General features: G+C 39.7%; 2 protein-coding genes across 2 annotated transcripts; one reads left to right on the forward strand and one right to left on the reverse strand.

Annotated features, from left to right (window-relative positions):
- Positions 1 to 536: 536 nt before the first annotated feature.
- Positions 537 to 12,913, reverse strand: togaram1 (TOG array regulator of axonemal microtubules 1). Its single transcript, XM_077730842.1, has 21 exons — positions 12,604 to 12,913; positions 10,313 to 11,435; positions 9,192 to 9,252; positions 8,991 to 9,119; positions 7,164 to 7,684; positions 6,851 to 7,074; positions 6,542 to 6,642; positions 6,252 to 6,461; positions 5,604 to 5,761; positions 5,475 to 5,541; positions 5,159 to 5,395; positions 4,955 to 5,078; positions 4,756 to 4,861; positions 3,863 to 4,098; positions 3,618 to 3,776; positions 3,206 to 3,332; positions 3,030 to 3,145; positions 2,058 to 2,241; positions 1,776 to 1,995; positions 1,621 to 1,707; positions 537 to 1,558 (listed from the first exon to the last, which is right to left on the reverse strand). The coding sequence occupies exons 2-21, from the start codon at positions 11,324 to 11,326 to the stop codon at positions 1,293 to 1,295; spliced, it is 4,347 nt and encodes a 1,448-aa protein (XP_077586968.1). The 5' UTR covers positions 11,327 to 11,435; positions 12,604 to 12,913; the 3' UTR covers positions 537 to 1,292.
- klhl28 (kelch like family member 28) lies at positions 12,535 to 20,327 on the forward strand. Its single transcript, XM_077730843.1, has 6 exons — positions 12,535 to 13,579; positions 14,161 to 14,421; positions 14,490 to 15,127; positions 15,693 to 16,136; positions 17,097 to 17,305; positions 17,647 to 20,327. Exons 2-6 carry the CDS (start codon positions 14,161 to 14,163, stop codon positions 17,808 to 17,810), a joined length of 1,716 nt encoding a protein of 571 aa, XP_077586969.1. The 5' UTR covers positions 12,535 to 13,579; the 3' UTR covers positions 17,811 to 20,327.
- Positions 20,328 to 20,395: the final 68 nt, after the last annotated feature.

The following is a 20,395-nucleotide window of genomic DNA, read 5'->3' on the forward strand; positions in this document are numbered from 1 at the left end:
TAGTCCAATAAAATAATAGTTTGACAGCCCTGGTTTAAACTTTAGAGAATCAATACATTTTTCTTCTTCCTTGCGTGGTTATTTGAAGTTATTTCGAGCACAGTATTTGGGTCGACACTTTATTTTTACCCCTCTCTTGTGAAGTTATTAATAAAAACATTTGGGATTTGGTCCCTTTGGACTTGATGGTGCTGAGCTCTCAATGCGCAAAGTAAGTTATTTTTTTTGTCCTTCATTTTAGAGCAAAAAATGTCATTCTAAAAATGGTCCGTCTATTGAGATAGTTCAAAATGTGTATAAATAGAATATTGTGCCGGCATTGCACTTTTTGCAGGTTAAATGGTATTTGTTGACAACTACTGGTGAAAAATAGTATCGCAATTATGTGCATATAAGCCATACCCTTGATTCAGTATTTTTTTTGGGTACAAATACGGCTTATATGCGAGAAAATATGGTAATACTTTAAAATGGATGCAAGCAATGTTAAAGAAAGGCACAGGGAAGTTTGAAGTACAGAAATAAAACCTTTTATTTATATATATATATATATATTTCTATGTCTTTTTCAACAAGTGGAATATAATTTAATAAAAGACGTTAAAAGGCAAGTTGAAAACTGGCACTGTTCTGAAAATCCTCCATCGGCGCTTTGGGTTGCCCGGGCAACGTAGGGGGAGGAGCCTAAATTCCTTTCCCGCCCCCAAACCAGTTAAATATGACCCAGATTTCGCCCCAAGCCAGAAAAAGAAACTAAAAAGTGTGCTTTCGTGTCGTACAATTACAGTTGTTTCCGAAAATAGTCTTAAAAAAGACAGGTAAATGCTAATAGATTGTGTTTGAACAAATGTAAATATGCTAAAGTGGGATAGCTAGCAAGAAACAATGGTGGTTCCACCGGGCGTCCAATCCGCTTTGATTGGGAGCTTCAGTCTTTGCGGATTGGACGTCGGTGGAAGCTGAGGTAGACATTTTTTTTAGTGTTGAAAAATTAAGAGTAGCAACTTATGACCTTTCTTAAAGAACGGGTATTATTCGGAACACCACTGTACTCGAACACTGTACAAATATACAAAGTATCATATAAGTCAACCAAAAACAACAACAAAAACAGATTTATACCCAAAAAAGAAAACAAAAAATCGATACCGCCTTCTTTGTGCGTTTAGAATTTTCCATTCTGGGTACCTGATGTTATGATTTTGCCATAATTGGCGCTGAAATCACTGAGAAATATTATTATATCCTATTTTCAAATTTTGTGAGTCACTTTAAGGTACATCCATACTGCTTTACCTTTTGGCCGTCCCCCTCAGAAGCTCATTCAAACCTTTGTGGACGCCGGCCGACTGTGCTGCGGCTTGCTCGCTTAGCCCCGCCCCCATGTGAGCGAAGAGTGCTCGACACAAAATGGCGGTGGCGCCGCGAACGCTGCCGCCTCCGCGCCCGTGTACGGCACCCCCGCCGTGCCCCGACGCCCCTAGGAGGTGCCACAGCAAGGGGAGGGCCTTCTGCTCCACCAATTGCGGCTTACGAGGGTACAGCTCATTCACCAGATCTAGAAATATCGAGATTAAGGTTTGGGATGTCTACTAGGCTATTACCGAAGTTCAGATTTACCTGCAACCTTCTCCACTAGATCCAATTTGGCTTTGCCGTTGACGAACTGCGCTTTGGTGCAAAAAGGCTGGAGGAGGAGTCCGTTATCTGCCAATCAGACGAAAGGACATGATGGAATTTCCGTCCCGGACATCGGGGGAATCGGCGGTTCATACCCAGGTTGGAAATTAGCGCCTCGATACTTTTCGTCGCCGCTGAGTAGATGGCGTTGTTTTTGGAGTTGAGGTGATTGTCAACAATGGCCGGGATAAGAATGTTGACCACTGGGGATAAGTTGTCTTTAATTAAGGGGATGATTTTTTGTAGCGATTCCAGGGCGTACTGGTTGATTTTGGGGTTGGATTCCTGTAGTCTGGCCTGTAGTGCATCAAAAACCTACACAAAAACAAACAGAGTTGGAGGACGCCATTTTTCTGATTGTTTTTGTTTGTCCATACCGGGAAGACGTTATGGATGACGACATTAGGATTTTGCTGGCAGTCAGCCACCAGTCGGTCCATTCCTTTGATTCTCTCCCTGAAATCTTTGGAGGCCAGAAGACCTGTGATTTGTTTTATGTACTCGTTTTTGTCTCCTACATTCAGTGGCTGAGATCTGTTGCTGTAATTACTGTTGGACATTCTGGAAAGGACACAAGACAAAAAATATAACTCTTGCCTTGCCTAGAAATTCTTACTTAGTACTTAGATATTAAATAGTACTTGGATATTAAATAGTACTTGGATATTAAACAGTACTTGGATATTTAACAGTACTTAGATATTTAACAGTACTTAGATATTTAACAGTACTTAGATATTAAACACTACTTAGATATTAAACAGTATTTGGATATTAAACAGTACTTGGATATTAAACAATACTTGGATTTTACACAGTACTTGGATTTTACACAGTACTTGGATTTTACACAGTACTTGGATTTTACACAGTACTTGGATTTTACACAGTACTTGGATATTAAACAGTACTTGGATATTAAACAGTACTTGGATATTAGACAGTACTTTGATAGTAAACAGTACTTATTAAACAGTACTTGGATATTAAACAGTACTTGGATATTAAACAGTACTTGGATATTAAAAAGTACTTGGATATTAAGCAGTACTTTGATTTTAAACAGTACTTGGATATTAAACAGTACTTAGATTTTAAACAGTACTTAGATTTTAAACAGTACTTAGATTTTAAACAGTACTTGGATTTTAAACAGTACTTGGATATGAAACAGTACTTAGATAGTAAACAGTACTTAGATATTAAACAGTACTTACTTATTAAACAGTACTTACTTATTAAACAGTACTTACTTATTAAACAGTAGTTAGATATTGAACAGTACTTGGATATTAAACAGTACTTGGATATTAAACAGTACTTAGATATTAATGACGACGTTGGTATACCTGACAGTGTGGTTGAGAGGTTCTCTGGTGAGAGATAGTGCTCGAAAAGTACCGCTGCCCGGAAGTGAACGTCGCCCTCTGGGGGACTGGATGTCCTGAGGGATCTCGCCGAGCCCCTAACAAGTAGGTCAGGGGTCAGAATTCATGGCCAAAATAAAAAACCCAGCCCATTGTACCTTTGTCTTGAGTGTTAAGATGGTGTCTCTGATAGCCTGCAGGTATTTGGAGGAAATTGTTCTTTCCAGGATCTTCTCAAAGTCCGGATGGGCGGAAAGGAGGAGGAGCATTCGGCGTCCGTAGTATCTACAGGTAAGACCTTTGCTCAATCACCCCATTTTTTACGTATTCATGTTAGCCCTGCAAAATATACTGTATTTTTCGTATTATAAATCACAGATTTTCCATAATTAGTGGGGTGCAATTTATGTCTGATATTATTAACATATTATTATAAAATTCCACGTTATTTTCACTCCAAACCGCAAGAGGGCGCTCTAGGCATGTCAGTCATGTAATGTTAGTATAGCATACACTTATTCTCTTTTATTTTTATATTAAACAACAAACAACAAAACCAGATTATCGTACCTGGTTTCCTGCGAGGAGTCTTGCGACAGTTTAGTGACGGCAGGGATGATTTTTTCCGTTAAATCTTTTCCTCCACAAAGGAGACGAGCACCTCCGACCTTTTCCACCAAATTAGCTAAGTGGTGGGCGGTACATTTGCGAACCAATCCACTGCGATGCCTAAATATGACATTGATTATTTTCCCATCTCCGATCAAGGTAAGATGGCGGCTAAAAGCTAAAAACAAACAAAAATGCTAACTGACCCGAGTCCACCGGCAAGCAGTGCGTGAGCGGCTCTCGTGGGGGTGCAGTGGCGAACCATGCCATCTAACGCGGCGTCGATATCGTGTCGGATAAAGACGTCTTTTCCTCCCGCTTTCAGGAGCAAGGCTTTGACGGTGGCGTCCAGTTCTTGGTCCATGGCCTTCTCCAAGTGCGTGTAAAGGTCACCAAGTGTGCATACGGCAGCCCTGGCCACGCCCGATCTCAAGTTCTTGACCTAGAAGAGGATGAATTCAGATGTCAGACCTAATTCGACAAAAAAGGTACCGTATTTGTAGGCATTTAGGATGTATTTGTGGCAAAAAATGGATTGAGGTGAGGCTTATATGCGCATAAATTAGACGAAACGCCATTATTGGGAGACAATGTGGCTGATAGGGTCATTTGTTTTAAAATAGAGAAAAGATAAATTGATAAAATTATTTTTTTTAAATATTTTGATGTCTATGAATGAAATTCAAGAAAAAATTAACCCAAATAATGTGCAATTATTCATACAGTATTTCAGAACATAACGCAAGACAATGTGGCCAAAATAGAGAAAAAATAAACGGATAAAATGCTTTAAAAAATAATATTTTGATGTCTATGAATGAATTTAAAAAAATTAACCCAAATAATGTGTAATTATTGATATAGTATCTCCGAAATACCACTTATGATGATTTTTCTTAAGATTTTCCCCTTCAAAATAATACATTTGTACTCCCTATTAAAACCATGTATATAGAAATGTGAAAATTGTGAATCAGGGGGCGGCTTATACGAGAGAAATTGTCAAATTCAACCATTTTAAGGAGATTTTAAGGGTACTGCTTATACTCAAAGGCGGCTTATATGCGAGAAAAAACTTCTTGGTGCCAAGTTATGTTACCTCTTCAATTAGAGACAGGCAGACATCCCTAATCCTGCCCTGTAGCGTTTCTCCATGGAAGTGAGCCAAAGAACGTAGAAGAGTAAGGCCTTCAATTTTCTTGTCCCTTCAAATTACAACAGGATGACATATATGATAAAATATGATAATAACAACAAATACGTTTTAGGTCTTGGACTTTCCAGGCCTGGATTCTTACCAGTCTGTAGAACTTAGTAAATCAAAGCTCTGCATTAGTGCCAGATCTGGTTTGGAAAAAGCAGATAGTTCTGGAAGCTGGGAGACATTTTTCTTATGGTTCAGCATATCTGGAGACAGTTCTTCTAAAAAGACATTGACAAAAAACAGAAGTGAATATTTAAGCCATAGTTTCCGAAATTCGTACATTTTGTAGTTAACTGACCTGAGCTGTGGGACATGGAGGGTCGGGTTCTATTGAGACTGGGCGCCCGCCTCATTCTGGATAGGTTTTGCGGGTGAGGGGGGACCGTAGGGGGGCTAGGTTGATGGGGCGGAGTCCGGCACTTGACGGGGCTTTGGAGTCCGGGTGGACTGACCGAGCTACTCGGGGTTATCGGCGACCCATCCGAGGTGAGGTCGTCTACGCCAGGGGGGATCGTGTCGCCGTTCCAATGTAGAACTGCGACATGGTGTTGGTTAAAAGGACAAACGCAAATAAGTCAACTTTTTAGGGAATCTGTAGTTGAAAGATTGCCTACTTTTTGAGATGTTGTCTTCGTGGGGCGAATCGCAGAGCATTTGTTGGACTCGGTGCCGGATTTTCTCCTGGGGAGTTGATTTGGTGTCAGTTTGCCATGATTGGACGTTAAAGGGGGGGGAATCCTTACCTCATCTAAGGTAGGGTCGTCGGGGAGTCTGTGGTGGTCGCCGGAGATGACCGGGAGGCCTACAGAGGGATCCGGGTTAGATTTGTCCAATGAGTCGCCCTTGTCCAGGGATCTGGTCAAATCGGAATGAGGGGAGGACGTCGATGTCCCAAAGACGCCTGGGGAGGAATGTGGTGGGTAGATAATGTTAACAGTGATAAGTTAATGGAAATATGGTGTTGAAAACGACAACAAAAAAGGCTACTGTAGTACCTATAGTTACAAAATTAGACTTTTGTATATAATTTTGTAAGTAGAATGTACTTTATATGTAAATGTATGTCTATTCACAGTCCTCAAGCAACTACCAACTTTAAAAGTGGTCAAACTGTCCTGATTTAGTATGAAAAATGTGAGGAAACACACAAAAATGATGTTCCAAGACTTTCAAAATTTCGTAAGTAGAAGTGTACTTTATATGTAAATTCTCTAATTCGTTACACAGTCCTCAAGCAACTACCAACTTTAAAATTAGTCAAACTCTCCCAATTTTGTATGAAAAATGTGAAGAAAAACACAAAAATTGGATTTAATAATGTCTTAAAATATATAAAACATAAGAAAATGTCTCCATTTTTTTGTGGAAGGATAGTAAATGGCCACACCCACCTCTTCCAACGACACCCTCAGGCATGTCAGTCGGCGAAATCCCACTGTTTCCACATCCTTTAGTCGATTGATGAACTCTGTACAACGGTTTGACCAATGGCGGAGAAGCAACATTCGCGTCGTCGCTGGCTCGGATTTTTCCGTTAGCGTAAGTGACCCTCTGCCCGACGACGCCCACTTCGGGTGAGAGTTCATCGCATTGAGATGGTCCTTGTGTAAAATGGAAGATGGACATTTTGGCGTTAATGGATTTCTTTGAGTATTGGATTGGAATGGCGATGGGTTCTTACCGGTAAGGGTGCTTAAGTCCATGGATACAGAAGTCTTCAGGTTAGAGTAGGACACTCTTGCAATGCGGGGTTTCACTCTTGGGGAGGTCATGCTTCCAGAACTGTTGAATAGTCAGAGTAGTTCCCATTACATATTTTTGTACCTTATTTCCAGTAATCCCTCATTTATTGCGCATTTTTTCCGCTATTAATTATTTTTAAAAATATATAAAGATTTTTTTTAATTAAAAAAAAAAGTGAAAAGCCCCGTAAAAAAAATATATAATATTATTATTGAACCGATTTAGCAAATTTTCAATTAGTATTCACCTTTTGATGCCAAAGACACTGGAAGTTGTAGGACTCAAACTGGAGAAGCCACTCTCACTGGTAGAACTGGGAAGAATGGGTGAAGTATACCAAGGCAGATCTTGACCCAAGGAAGACCTTAGAGTAGAATCTGGACTCTCTTGGTCCACCTCTGAACCACCAAGGCTGACTTTAGCTCGTTTTTTAGCGGCGCTGTTGCGTAACGAGCGCAGTGAGTTTAACATCTGTTAGGAAAATCAGTTCGACCAATGAGAACAGGCCAAAATATCATAGCAGTTTTTCTTAATGGACAGTTAATGGAAGTAAATATTACCTCCTGCATGTCAAGAACGTCCTCTTCTGGAGGATTTTGCGTTGTGTCAGAGTACTCTGTCTCTAGTTGAGTGTTACTCTCTTGATTTTGGGTCTGGGGATTGGGATTCTGGTCGCTGGTGTGAAATTCTGCCGCAGGAACCACCGGGGAAACGGACATGGCCGTCCTGCTGCTAGTCAGGGCTCGGCGAATGGACGATGCCGACGAGGAGGTCCTCAAGGAGGCACGGATTGGTCGAGGAGAGTATCTAGAGGAGGGATCTGGAGTTTTGCCGATGAGGTTTGTGTCCCGCCGAGGGCTGGCGTCTCGCTTGTTGGGCCAGGTGTTGGACATGGAGAGGGGCGAGTCGGCGTGGCGACGGGGTAGCGTTGGGGTCGCCGTGCCACCTGGGAGGGAGGCCAGGGGGTAGGAAGGGAGGAGGAAGAGAGAGCTGGAGGTGGTGGTGGCGTTGGCGTTGGCGGGGAGGGAAAGTGTGCGCTCCACGCTGGGGTTCCTGGAGAGGAAGTGGCCTTTGGATAACACTGGTGATGAAAAAAAACACAATATTAGGGTAGATATAGTAGCTGTTAAAATCTAAAGGTGATGTTTTGATATGGTAGTTTTGATGTAGTGGGATGGGTCATTAGGAATGTTTGTTTTTAAAAGATTTTATTAGTTTTTTTTTTAAAAAGAAAAGGGCTTTTTCAGTTAAAATCTAGTGCAGATTTGTAGTAGTAATGCCACCAAATACACAACTTTAGATTAGATTAAATTAGATAACTTTATTCATGCTGTATTTGGGAAATTTCATAGAATACAGACACACCAAAAGACATTTTAGACATAAAAAATAAATTAGTAAATAAATATATACCTAAATAAATAAGCATGTTACTGAAATATATATACATGTGTGTGTGTATGTATAGATGTGTGTATATGTATATATGTATGTATAGGTATATACGTGTATATGTATGTATATATATGTATATATGTGTATATGTATGTATGTATTTATATGTATATATGTGTATATATATGTATATGTATGTATATATATGTGTATATGTATGTATATATATGTATATATGTGTATATGTATGTATATGTATGTATATATATGTATATATGTGTATATGTATGTATATATATATGTACATATGTGTATATGTATGTATATATATGTATATATGTGTATATGTATGTATATATATGTATATATGTGTATATGTATGTATATATATGTATATATGTGTATATGTATGTATATATATGTATATATGTGTATATGTATGTATATATATGTATATATGTGTATATGTATGTATATGTATATATGTGTATATGTATGTATATATATGTATATATGTGTATATGTATGTATATATATGTATATATGTGTATATGTATGTATATATATGTATATATGTGTATATGTATGTATATATATGTATATATGTGTATATGTATGTATATATATGTATATGTGTATATGTATGTATATTATGTCTTCTCTGTCAATTCAATAATGTGAGCCAATTTATGATATCATAAACATACCTTTGCGATATTGATTTACCAAACAAAATGATATAAAAGGGTTCAGATGCTTTTTATACCATCATTGTTCACGATCTTTCATCACCATGGTTACGACATTTCATAGGGAATTGTGTGTAATTGCACAAACGTTAAGTCTAGGAAACCAGGTAAATATTGCATGTCATAGTGACCCCGTTACACCCAAAAACATGGGATAGTGCAACAGAAACCAAGCAAATGTAGTGTCACGGCCGCCATTTTGGCTCTCATTTAACCAATTGAGCAGCAATTGCCAGTTCTTACCACTGTCTGAGTCAATAAAGTTAGTCGTTTTGAAGACGTCAGGGTCCAAATTGAGGCTGCCGCTTCTTCGGATTCGAGCTGGAGCGATCCTTCTCCTGGATGTTTGGGGAGTCTGTGGTTCTGCAGAACCTGGACACAAAAAAAGCAATTTTTAATTCCTAAAAAAGCAGAATAGTCCATTGGTATCGAATTAACACTTACTAAAAGTTGGGATGTAGGTCTCAGGACTTAATTTTCTGGAGGGTGAAACCATTTCGTCGCTCTGTTGAAAGACAACAAATTTTGACAATTATTCCAAATGATAGATGGCTATCTGTTCTAATTCCATCAAAAACATGGAGATCTTGATACAGTAATCCCTCAAATATTGTTGTTATTAATGTATACCAAACATAACAATGAAAATTGCAAAATAGCAAAGTAGGATCACCCCTATTATAACTACCCTTTATTTTCTAAAATGCCAGAATTCTTGTCTACGTTTCACCCAAAAAAAACTTAAATTCGACTGCAAATTAAGACTTTGTGCCCACAAAACTATCATTTAAACGACAAAAAACTACTAGTATTTATTCTCATTCTGTCAGCTAATACATTTCGAATTGTAAACAAGTATTTTTTTGAATCTTTAACCTTGTGAGATGACTAAATTGGACCAGCAATCAAGTACGCACACCCGTAAGAGGTGCTATAACGGGGTTGCTGGGAAACGCACTGGAGTCCACAAACCGATGGAAACACTTGAACTGGAACAGAATGGCGTTAATTAGCAGCTCGGAAAATAAATCCTTAAATGTATTTGATAACAGAACCGTTAGCACAGTTAGCATGTTCTCCCCAGGCTTGTGTGGGTTTTCTTGCCCTGGTATAGGCTCCAGCACCCCCTGCGACTCTAGTGAGGATAAAGAGGTTCAGAAAATGAGAATTGAGACAATGAATTCAATTGTAAAAAGGTAAACATTTAAAACTTGTTATGTTATGATGCTAACTTTTCATTAATTCATGTTCTAAACCCCTTTATCATCTTTAGGGTTGCAGGGGGTGCTGGAGCCTATCCCAGCTGACCTTGTACACCCTATCCCAGGCCGACAAAGGACAACCAATCACAGCAAGGAGCAATTGACTGTCCAATTAGCCTAGCATACATTTTTTTAGAATGTGGGAGGAAACTGGAGTACCCAAAGAAAACCCACACAATCCCAGTGTTGAATATTTCAAACTCCACACAGCTGAACCAACCTAGATTTGAACCCAGAACCCCTGAGCCGTCAGACCGACACACTAACCACTCAACCACCGCATTCCGAAAACTTAGACCTTACCCTTTCCGAAGACTTTCCGTTGAAGGATCGGCCATTTTCATTGGACGAACAGCTCAGCGTCTCCCAAGGCAGTTTATTCTTTCCCTTCCCCGCACTGACAATCCTCCTCTGGGATCGAAGCCCGGAATCAGCCAGGGATCCCAAACTCCCATAGCCATCCGGCTCGGTCCGTACACTCCTAGCACTACCCCCTCGGACGCCATTCATCACCCAGTCCAAATCCGCCCCCGAAAACCCATCCCACGGGCACCACCGCGTCCCAGTTTTCGCTACCACCAAACCATACTCCACTACGCCCTCTGGTGTAAGTCTAGGGAGAACACGCCTAGCTCGTCTAGCCCGTACAGCCGCCACCAGACCGTCCAAGTCCTCGCCAATCCGGATTGAGTCCAAGGCTTTAGCGATTGGCTGCTTTTTCCCGGAATCCAAACAAGAGTCAAAAACCGCAAAAAGCTCCAAAGCAGCATGCCGGACTTTCCTTTTGCCGTCTGCCAGATTTGGGGCGACTTCCAGACAAAGTTTGGGTATGTCAAAGTCTTTACGCGGGTAAATTAGCATCGCCGCGATGATTATATTAAGAACGTCTTCACGAATTCGGGAGTTTTTGTGTTTCAGGTTACAAATAATAAGATCCAAAACTTGTTGTGGGGACACAGTTTTCATCACTAGACGGAATGTATCCATGTATTCGTTCCTGGCGATTGTCCGGGTGTCGCCCAGGGCTTTTGCGCCAAGCAAAACGATGGGTTTGACGTAATCCGGAACACCAGCGTCCAATCGTCGAATGAGGATGTTTAAAATTTGTAAGGTACCGTAGAATACTTTAAAATTACTGTCGTCTAGAAGTTTTGTAAGAAGATGGAGGAAGTCTTGGATACTCTCAGGGGGGATTGGACCCAAGTCCACTTCCGAGAGAGTCCGTTTCAGGTTTTCAATGCCGTTTGTCCGGTTTTGATAATTGGTGGGGTCCAGAAGTTGTTGGTATAACTCCTGGGAGACTAGTCCAAAAATCATCGTTGGATGAGACGGAAAATCTGGTTAAATTTGAGAAGAGTAGAGCGCCACCTCATGGAGATGAGTAGAATCCTCCTTCCCGATTGGTCGATGATGGGGAGCCATTAAACTAGAGATAAAAATACAAAAAAACATGAAAATATACATTTGGATTTGTTGGATAAGCATTATGTTATTTGTTAATATTTGGTTCTATATTATAGGTTATATTCAAAAAGGATGTCATGTGAGCAGTACAACCAGGAACAAGCAATGGCAGGTACAAGTAAGTGAGTTTTTTTTTACTTTAATGCAAGATACAGTTTATTTTTTCCTTGAATTTCATTCATAGACGTCAAAATTATTTGTATTTAGCATTTTTTCTGTTTTTGTTTTCTGTATTTTACGCCATTTGGTGCATGTTAAGTTTAATTTGTGCGTGTATAAGCCGTAAAATTAAATTAATTAAATAAAAATAAATAAGTAAAAATAAATTAAAAATAAATAAATTAAATAAAATAATACATGAATAAATAAATAGAAATAAATAAATAAAAATAAATTAAAAATAAATAAATTAAATAAAATAATACATGAATAAATAAATAGAAATAAATAAATGAATAGAAATAAATAAATGAATAGAAATAAATAAATAAAAATTGATTAATAAATAAAAAGAATGGAATAAATAAATAAAAATTATGGAATAAATACATAAAAATAAATTGATTAAGAAATAAAGATAATGGAATAAATAAATAAAAATTATGGAATAAATACATAAAAATAAATTGATGAATAAATAAAAATAATGGAATAAATAAATAAAAATAAATGAATGAATAATAAATAAATTTAAAAAAAATACTACACAGAAAATGAATGTAGATCATTATTCGTATCCCGGAATTGGACATACATACATCTTAAAATAAATGCATTATTTAAAATAGGAATGAAGTAAACTAGCATGTTGATAGGATAAGGTGCACTTTACTTGGTTATCCAACCACTTGTGGCTATTCACCAAATGTACACAATTGCCATCAAATGCCAAATACCGGCGAATGAAGTAAGATAAATGTCGATCGAAACAACCCACGCACTTCGATGGACTTATACCGAGCACACGGTAAAGAAAAGACCAGAAAACTCCGATCGTCATAACGTCGTAATAACGTTACTTAAAATGGTAATAAGCTAGCTGGCTCATCCGGCGAAATAATGTTCCCTGCTAGCAAAGTTGATGAACGGCAATAAGAAAACAGTCTAAAAGGGGCTTTGGGGGTCCTTACTTTGACTTCGATGGCGTTGGTGGAGACTCTTAAAGGCGATCTGCTCCGGATTTTCCGGTGTCCGAATCCCGAGATGGCCGGTTTTGGTTAGATCGCTAACATTTTGCTTGGGTTTTTTTCCGAACGTTGGGAAAGCTACGGAGGTATTTTCACCATCGGGCGCCCACGCTCACACACTACACACACGCGCGCGCACACGCACGCACGTTTGCACGCATGCACGCGCGCGCGCACGCACGCACACATATATGGGAGCACCGGGAAGCAAAATGGCGTATCCGGGTCGCAAACTGAGCGCTTCCATGGTGACGACGGCTCCGGGCTCGTGCACGCGACGCGGGCGCACGCGCACGTCACAAGCGACTACGGGGACAAACTTTTATTTTTTTTAACTCATTTGATTTTTTTTCATACGTATTCAGTTTAATTGGAGAACCAGTTTACTTTAATAATGATGATAATTTAAATCATTTGTTTAATTTAAATAATGTTAAATGTATTTGTTCGTTTGATCTGGAGTTTTAATTAAGAAGGAAAACAGTAAATGTTAAAATAAGGAGCTCAAATTTTTAGATAAAAAATACATAAATGTGGACTTGCCGCAAAATAATAGTCTTATGTTCTATCAATTTAAGGACCCAAATAAGTGACCAAATTTAATATAGCCTATTGATTAGTATAAAAATACATTTTAATAGTCTATTTCTATAAGTTTCCTCTGCAATTGCGTCAAATATTTTCGTCTTACTGCAGCGACTTCGTTTACTCTGTCCCCGTTCATTTTCTGCTTTTATTTTGACAGCAGCGGAAGTGGTGTTATGTTTACTCGTTCCTTTCTAATAAGATCTCTCTGATGTAGCATTGTAGCTAGCTTAGCAGTCGGTTGTTTTCCTGATAGCCGCCTGGGGTTCCCACTCGTCACTGCTGAACTCCGTCACTGCAAAATCGATCACCACAGCGGCTCACCCGACGGAAAGTAAGTTACCCTTTTGCTATTTTCTCCTCACAACCCCACAAAACAAACCATTTGACCACATGTCACCAAAAACGTTACGTTTTGTGCGTCTCTGTCAGCCATGTTACTGTATATCAATCAATGATGCAGCTAGGAACCGTGTTTATTTTTGACGGCTATGCGCTGCAGTGCTACAAAACACCAACATAAAGTTAATTTAGCCGTTTTCGCATGTTACGTTGTCGACATTTCATAATTTTAATAGAGATTCTCACTTTAGTCCAGCAGAAATGTGTTGGTGCTAAATTCAACGGTGTTTGGTGACTGATAGCTAACGCTATAGCGGATTTGAAGCTAACAGGCAGCTAGCATTATCTCACTAGCATGCAATTACATCGGAAACACTCTAGAAGCAATTGTAAATAAACAAACCACTCTGTCTTCTTTTCTTTTTAGAAGGGCACGTTTTAAATTTATTTAGAAACCAACAACAACCATCATGCATTTAAGTAACAGTAAAATACAGAACAACAGACAAAATAGGTAATTTTTACTACTGTAATTGTTGACCAAAATATACATATATGCCTTTATTTTCCAAGATGGACCAGCAGGACCAGTCCTATATGTTTGCCAGTCTAACACGACCGCATTCAGAACAACTGTTGCAAGGCCTCCAACTCTTGCGGCAGGACCACGAACTATGCGATATCGTTCTCCGCGTGGGTGATGCTAAGATCCATGCCCACAAAGTGGTTCTGGCTAGCATCAGTCCTTACTTCAAGGCCATGTTTACGGGGAACCTTTCGGAAAAAGAAACGGCCGAGGTGGAATTTCAGTGTATCGACGAAACCGCCTTGCAGGTAAGATGGAGACCAATCAATGTCATAATCCAATCAGTTCTTTTGAAACATCGTCTGTCTTCTTGCAGGCTATCGTGGAGTACGCCTACACCGGCACCGTTTTGATCTCTCAGGAAACTGTAGAATCCCTGCTACCCGCGGCTAACCTACTCCAGGTCAAGCTAGTGCTAAAAGAATGCTGCTCCTTCTTGGAGAGCCAATTAGACGCCGGCAACTGCATCGGCATCTCCCGCTTCGCCGAGACATACGGCTGCCACGATCTTTGCCTTGCCGCCACTAAGTTCATCTGCGAGCATTTCGAAGAAGTCTGTCAAACCGAGGAGTTTTTCGAACTCACCAGAGCCGAGTTGGACGAAATCGTGTCCAACGATTGTCTCAAAGTAGTGACGGAGGAGACGGTTTTCTACGCCCTGGAGTCCTGGATTAAATACGACGTGACGGAACGACAGCAGCATTTAGCTCAGTTGCTTCACTGCGTTCGACTCCCGCTACTTAGCGTCAAGTTTCTCACCCGGCTTTACGAAGCTAACCATCTCATACGGGACGACCATGCGTGCAAGCACTTGCTCAATGAGGCTCTCAAATATCATTTCATGCCAGAGCATAGACTCTCTTATCAGACTGTGTTGTCAGCGCGACCTAGATGCGCTCCAAAGGTGCTGCTGGCTGTCGGGGGGAAGGCCGGGCTATTTGCTACGTTGGAGAGGTAAGAAGCTAATGCTAACTGCTATGTTTTCCATCAGTAGTGTGGATGCTAGCTAATACATCCACTTGGAATTCTACATTAGCTTTTTAAGCAGGCAGGTAATCCATCTATCTTAAATGCCCAATGTTTATAGGATCACATACCTGTCATTCTATAACTTTTCCCCATATTTTATACATTTTTTTTTAATTATTTCAAATTATGTATGCCCTATGACAATTTTTGTACAGGATTTTTTTGTTGTACTTTTTTTGTAAAACCGGTCTAGTTTAGTCTTGGTCAGACAAAAACACATTAATGAAATATTTAACAAAATAATAATAATAATAATATTAGTATCTACAAATAGTTCACATATGTAACCATCTGTTCACAAGATTGGAGGATACAAAATAGACAAAACCATTGTGATTTTCCTCATATTTTTACATTACATCATCAAATCTACATTAACCGCGATATTTGAGGGATTACTGTACTTTATAATTTTTTTTTTTTCAGTACTTCTCTTCTCTGTTGTAGTTTTTTCGGCTATTGTTAACATCCACTCTAACTTCTCTTCCAGCATGGAAATGTATTTCCCCCAGACGGATTCATGGATAGGCCTGGCCCCACTGAGCGTCCCCAGATACGAGTTTGGAGTGGCGGTCCTGGACCACAAAGTCTACGTGGTGGGCGGCATCGCCACCCACATGAGACAAGGCATTAGCTACAGAAAACACGAAAGCACTGTGGAGAGCTGGGACCCCGAAAACAACACTTGGTCTTCCGTCGAGCACATGGCCGAGTGTCGCAGTACGCTGGGCGTGGTGGTCCTGGCGGGCGAGCTGTACGCCCTGGGGGGCTACGACGGACAGTATTACCTGCAGTCGGGTGAAAAGTACGTCCCCAAGTTGAAGGAGTGGCAACCCGTGGCGCCCATGACCAAGTCACGCAGTTGTTTCGCCACCGCCGTGCTGGATGGGATGGTTTATGCTATTGGAGGTTATGGACCAGCGCATATGAACAGGTATGCTTCCATTTTGTTGGCTAATATAATAGAGGACTGTTAGCGTCGTTAGCATGACGCTATGGGAAGTCCATCACGAGAGAAGAAAGGGATATTTTTGGTCTATGGTATGGTTTTAGCGATTCATTTTATGAATTGGTTAAGATGGGGAGGTTTGCGGGGGTGCTGGAGCCTAGCCCATATAACTGAGTACCCAGAGAAAAGCCACGCAAGCTCAGGTAACCTGCAAACTATGGATGTTTCAGATCCTTAAAATTCAGGTGCATACAATGCAAAGAAATTGATCAAGACCTATTTTGTTGGTTTATCTTAAGGTGGGTACTTCTTTCCAGAACATTTTAGATTCCAACCCGAATTTTTGAAGAACATTCTTGAACAAATACAAGTATATCCTTCATAAATTAGCTTATTTCATGAAAGTCAAACACCCACCATATTTTTAACTAGCATAGAAAGTGCAGATTTTCCTGGTTTTGATGAGAAAATGCCCTAAAGCTTATTTATGAGCGAGGTCAAAAAGTGAAGTGGAGGCTGAAGTTTCATCAAGTGGTGCTCTTGCGGCTCTCCGTTGCTGGTTTCCTTGGCTCCCAAAAGCCTTCAGGACTTGGTGTTTGGACAAAAAAATCTCTGGGGACTCAAGCGCCCTCTGTGCAAAGCAGTCCCAGTTTGCCAATGTTCCAGTTTGTCTTCTGGGATTTTATCCTGTACATTACAGTACCAAACACATCCCTATGTTGTTCTCCTCTTTTTAGAACACTACAAAAAATGTTGACAATAACAGTAATCCCTCGAATAACGCGATATATTCGTACGACGTCAATGGCAGCCATTTTGTGGCTACTTTTTTTAAAGGCCAAAATAAACTGGTCTGGCCCACAAGAGATTTTGTAGGCATGAAATTTTGACTCACCTGAACTAGAATGTTTAAAATTTTTGTTAAACGTGTCCCATGTTTTGCAGCGTGGAGCGGTACGATCCCAGCAAAGACTCATGGGAAATGGTAGCCCCCATGGCGGATAAGCGGATCAATTTCGGCGTGGGAGTCATGCTAGGATTCATTTTTGTCGTCGGAGGACACAATGGCGTCTCTCACTTGTCCAGTATCGAGCGATATGATCCCCATCAAAACCAATGGACTGCCTGTCGACCAATGAATGATCCTCGTACTGGTGAGTGGATATTTAAATAGGAATTGAAAATGTTGGTTCTCTTTTTGCAGATTAGGGCATGTCAAGTCTAATTTATGCGCATATAAGACGGACTCTTGATTCAGTTGGCATTTTTTTAGCGACAAATGCGGTATATATGCCAGAAAATACTGTGTATATTCACACAAAACTGTATTTTTGTTCTTCAAACAATATTAAATTATATTTAAAATTTTTAGTTTGGATTTTAAGTACAGTAAATAATATAAAACCATGCCAGTTTTCTCCTCTGTCTAAATATTGGCTGCATTTTCTTTATAAAGTAAATTTTGATTGACTTTTACCCGTTTTGTGTCTTGCAGGTGTAGGTTCTGCTATAGTGGACAATTACCTTTACGTGGTAGGAGGCCATTCGGGATCTTCTTACCTGAACACCGTCCAACGATACGATCCCATCTCAGACAGTTGGTCGGACTCCAGCGGGATGATTTATTGCCGCTGTAACTTTGGCCTAACTTCCCTTTGACCCACGCCCCAGAGACAAAATGAGTCCAAATGAACACCCAAGATGTTTCTTTTCAACCCTTCCTCGAGTTGTTTTACGTCCCCGGATCCTTGTCCTCCTCCAGGTGCAAAGGATTGCCAAACCAGCATAAAATGGCGGCGGCAGTGGACCGGTGGACGAATTACTCGACCCGACGGGCACAGTCGGCGCCCCCCGGTGGACGAACGGAGATGTTACGGATCCGGCAAGGAGAAAAGATCAGGTACAATGACGACAAGGAGCCATTATGGGGATCGAAATACTATTTATTTCGACGTGGTTCATTTTTTTGGGGGCAAAAACGTCGGCCTGTTATTTTTTGGTTCGAATTCCGCTCCAACAAGGACCAAGCGTCCAAATTGTTGTCGAGTTTGCGTATTCGTACCAAGGTTTTTTGAGTTTTTTGTGCATGTCGGATGCGATTGTTTTTGGTTCTCCGTCCGCGGGACGGAACAGAACGCTAGCAAAATGTGCTTCACGAAAATAGAACTTTAAATCTTTATATTTTCTCAACAAGGGCTGCGTTTCTCACTTGTAAATAATCGGGAAGAAATATATGCTGTAGATATCAATATCCTTAGTACGTGACGCGCCTGTATATGTTTCGCCATTCCGGCTCACTGACGAAAAAGGGCGTGGCGTATGTCCCCGTTTTCGTCTTTAATGGGACGTCGTGTTCGGGATTTTCTGGCCGAACCCCTTTTGCGCACCCTCGGTTCGTCTGCCATGCCAGCTGGTGCTATAATTAGGAGTCGATGCGGGTTTGTGTTGCCTCACAAGTGGGTCAACTTGTGTTTCCTCCTCAATTTAAATGTCCATCTACTAATGGAGAATGCTCAAAGAGACCAATCATATTTTTTGTGAGGTGGGAAAACAGACAGTGCTTGTTTTTTTTTTTAATTTTCTCTCCGTGGGAGACATTTTGCATGGGGTTGTTTACCCATTTGTAGGCTCAAAATCTGGATGTTAATCCCAATGTGATACATTGTGAACCGTATTTGCTGCACCATAAAGCGCACCTATATTGAATGGGTTTTATGGTACATTGGATTATAAAACTCGGTGGTAAAAATAAGAGTTTAGATCAGCCTTAGTTTGTCTATATAATGCTATTTTTTTCACAAAAAAACTTGTCTTTTTCCACTTTAAAGATGGCGGATTGGCAAAAATTACCCACATTTCCATGCATTTAGATTTTTTTTCATTCTCAGCTTTTCCCTCAATGAATAACATTTAAAAATATTAATTGTTTTAAAAGGTTCCTCAAGTGTCCACTAGGGGAGCTGTGCTAAAGATAATTTCATACACTGATGAACCAATATCAATTATTTTTATTTTTTTGGGTGTGCCTTATAGTGCGGGAAATACGGTATTTATAAAATAAAATTTAAAAAAATGTTACCCTTGACTTTGGCATTAAATATAAGATGTTTAAAGCTGTTCTCACCAACAAACAACTACGGAAATGTTATGTTGTCGTCGGCATATTTTGTTAGCAAGCAAGACCTTTGATATGTATTGTGAGATGTGCATATATGCATTTAGGATAATAGCATTTACGTCATGCAATAAGACTTCTGTTAATGGGTTGTGCGTCTTCTTAAAAAGCCAAGGCCATGTTCTTGTTGGTGTCATGGATTATAAGTAAGGTGTGTTCAAGTACACTCGGTTAAATGCCACTTATTATTGCAGTCCTCATTTTGATGACCATGCTTGTGTTCATTCCATTTGTGGTTTTTTTTTAGGTGCAGGATGATTCAAACTGACTGTTCCAGGTACATAAAATAAGCCACTTTAAGAATATTTAAAAAAAAATCACTATGAAAATGCTTTTTTCCCATTGGCCCTGATGTTCTTGAATGCACCGTTTTCTCCGAACAATTTACAATGAAATGCTTTAATTTAGGTCTTGCAAAGATACATTTATGATTATATTTCACATTTTTTTCATGACCGAAGATATTTCAGACATTTAGAAAGAATATTGTTGTATTTATTTTTTGTTTACATGTCCTGTTGTAGTTTTTTTTTTTTCAGACTGACCAGCACAAATCATGCAGGCGTGTTTGTGCATGTGTGTAAACAAATATGTTTGTTATTGTTTATTTTCAAATGTATCTACGAAAGGGAGCTGAATCGTAATATCTGCAAACGTGAATCTGCAAAATGAAAAGGATGTTTAACCTAAGTTTGAACTTTTGTGGCCTAACTAATGTCATTGCCACCACTTTCACCAAAGTGCTTGTTCAAAGAAAAAAATAACTTATAAACTGAGGTCAGCGTTAGCCAAATGACCACTTTCCATTCCTTCCCATGATTCATTGCGTGTCTGGAGGTAATGATGTTTGAATTTGAATATCCTGTGTATTAATACTGGATATACTACCAGCTAGCCCTAGCAACAGTAGCCTTCCACTTTTGATTGAAATCATACATTGTAGTTCATCTGTGAGGTGCGGTTGTATGACGTTTTAAAATAAATGCCTGCCTTAAAAGGTACGCTCTGGTTTTCTCTTGCATGTAGATAACAAAATTTAATCAAAACTATTTGAAATATACTTACCATG

Source organism: Stigmatopora nigra, chromosome 13 (assembly GCF_051989575.1).
Source record: "Stigmatopora nigra isolate UIUO_SnigA chromosome 13, RoL_Snig_1.1, whole genome shotgun sequence".
NCBI classification, from domain to species: Eukaryota; Metazoa; Chordata; class Actinopteri; order Syngnathiformes; family Syngnathidae; genus Stigmatopora; species Stigmatopora nigra.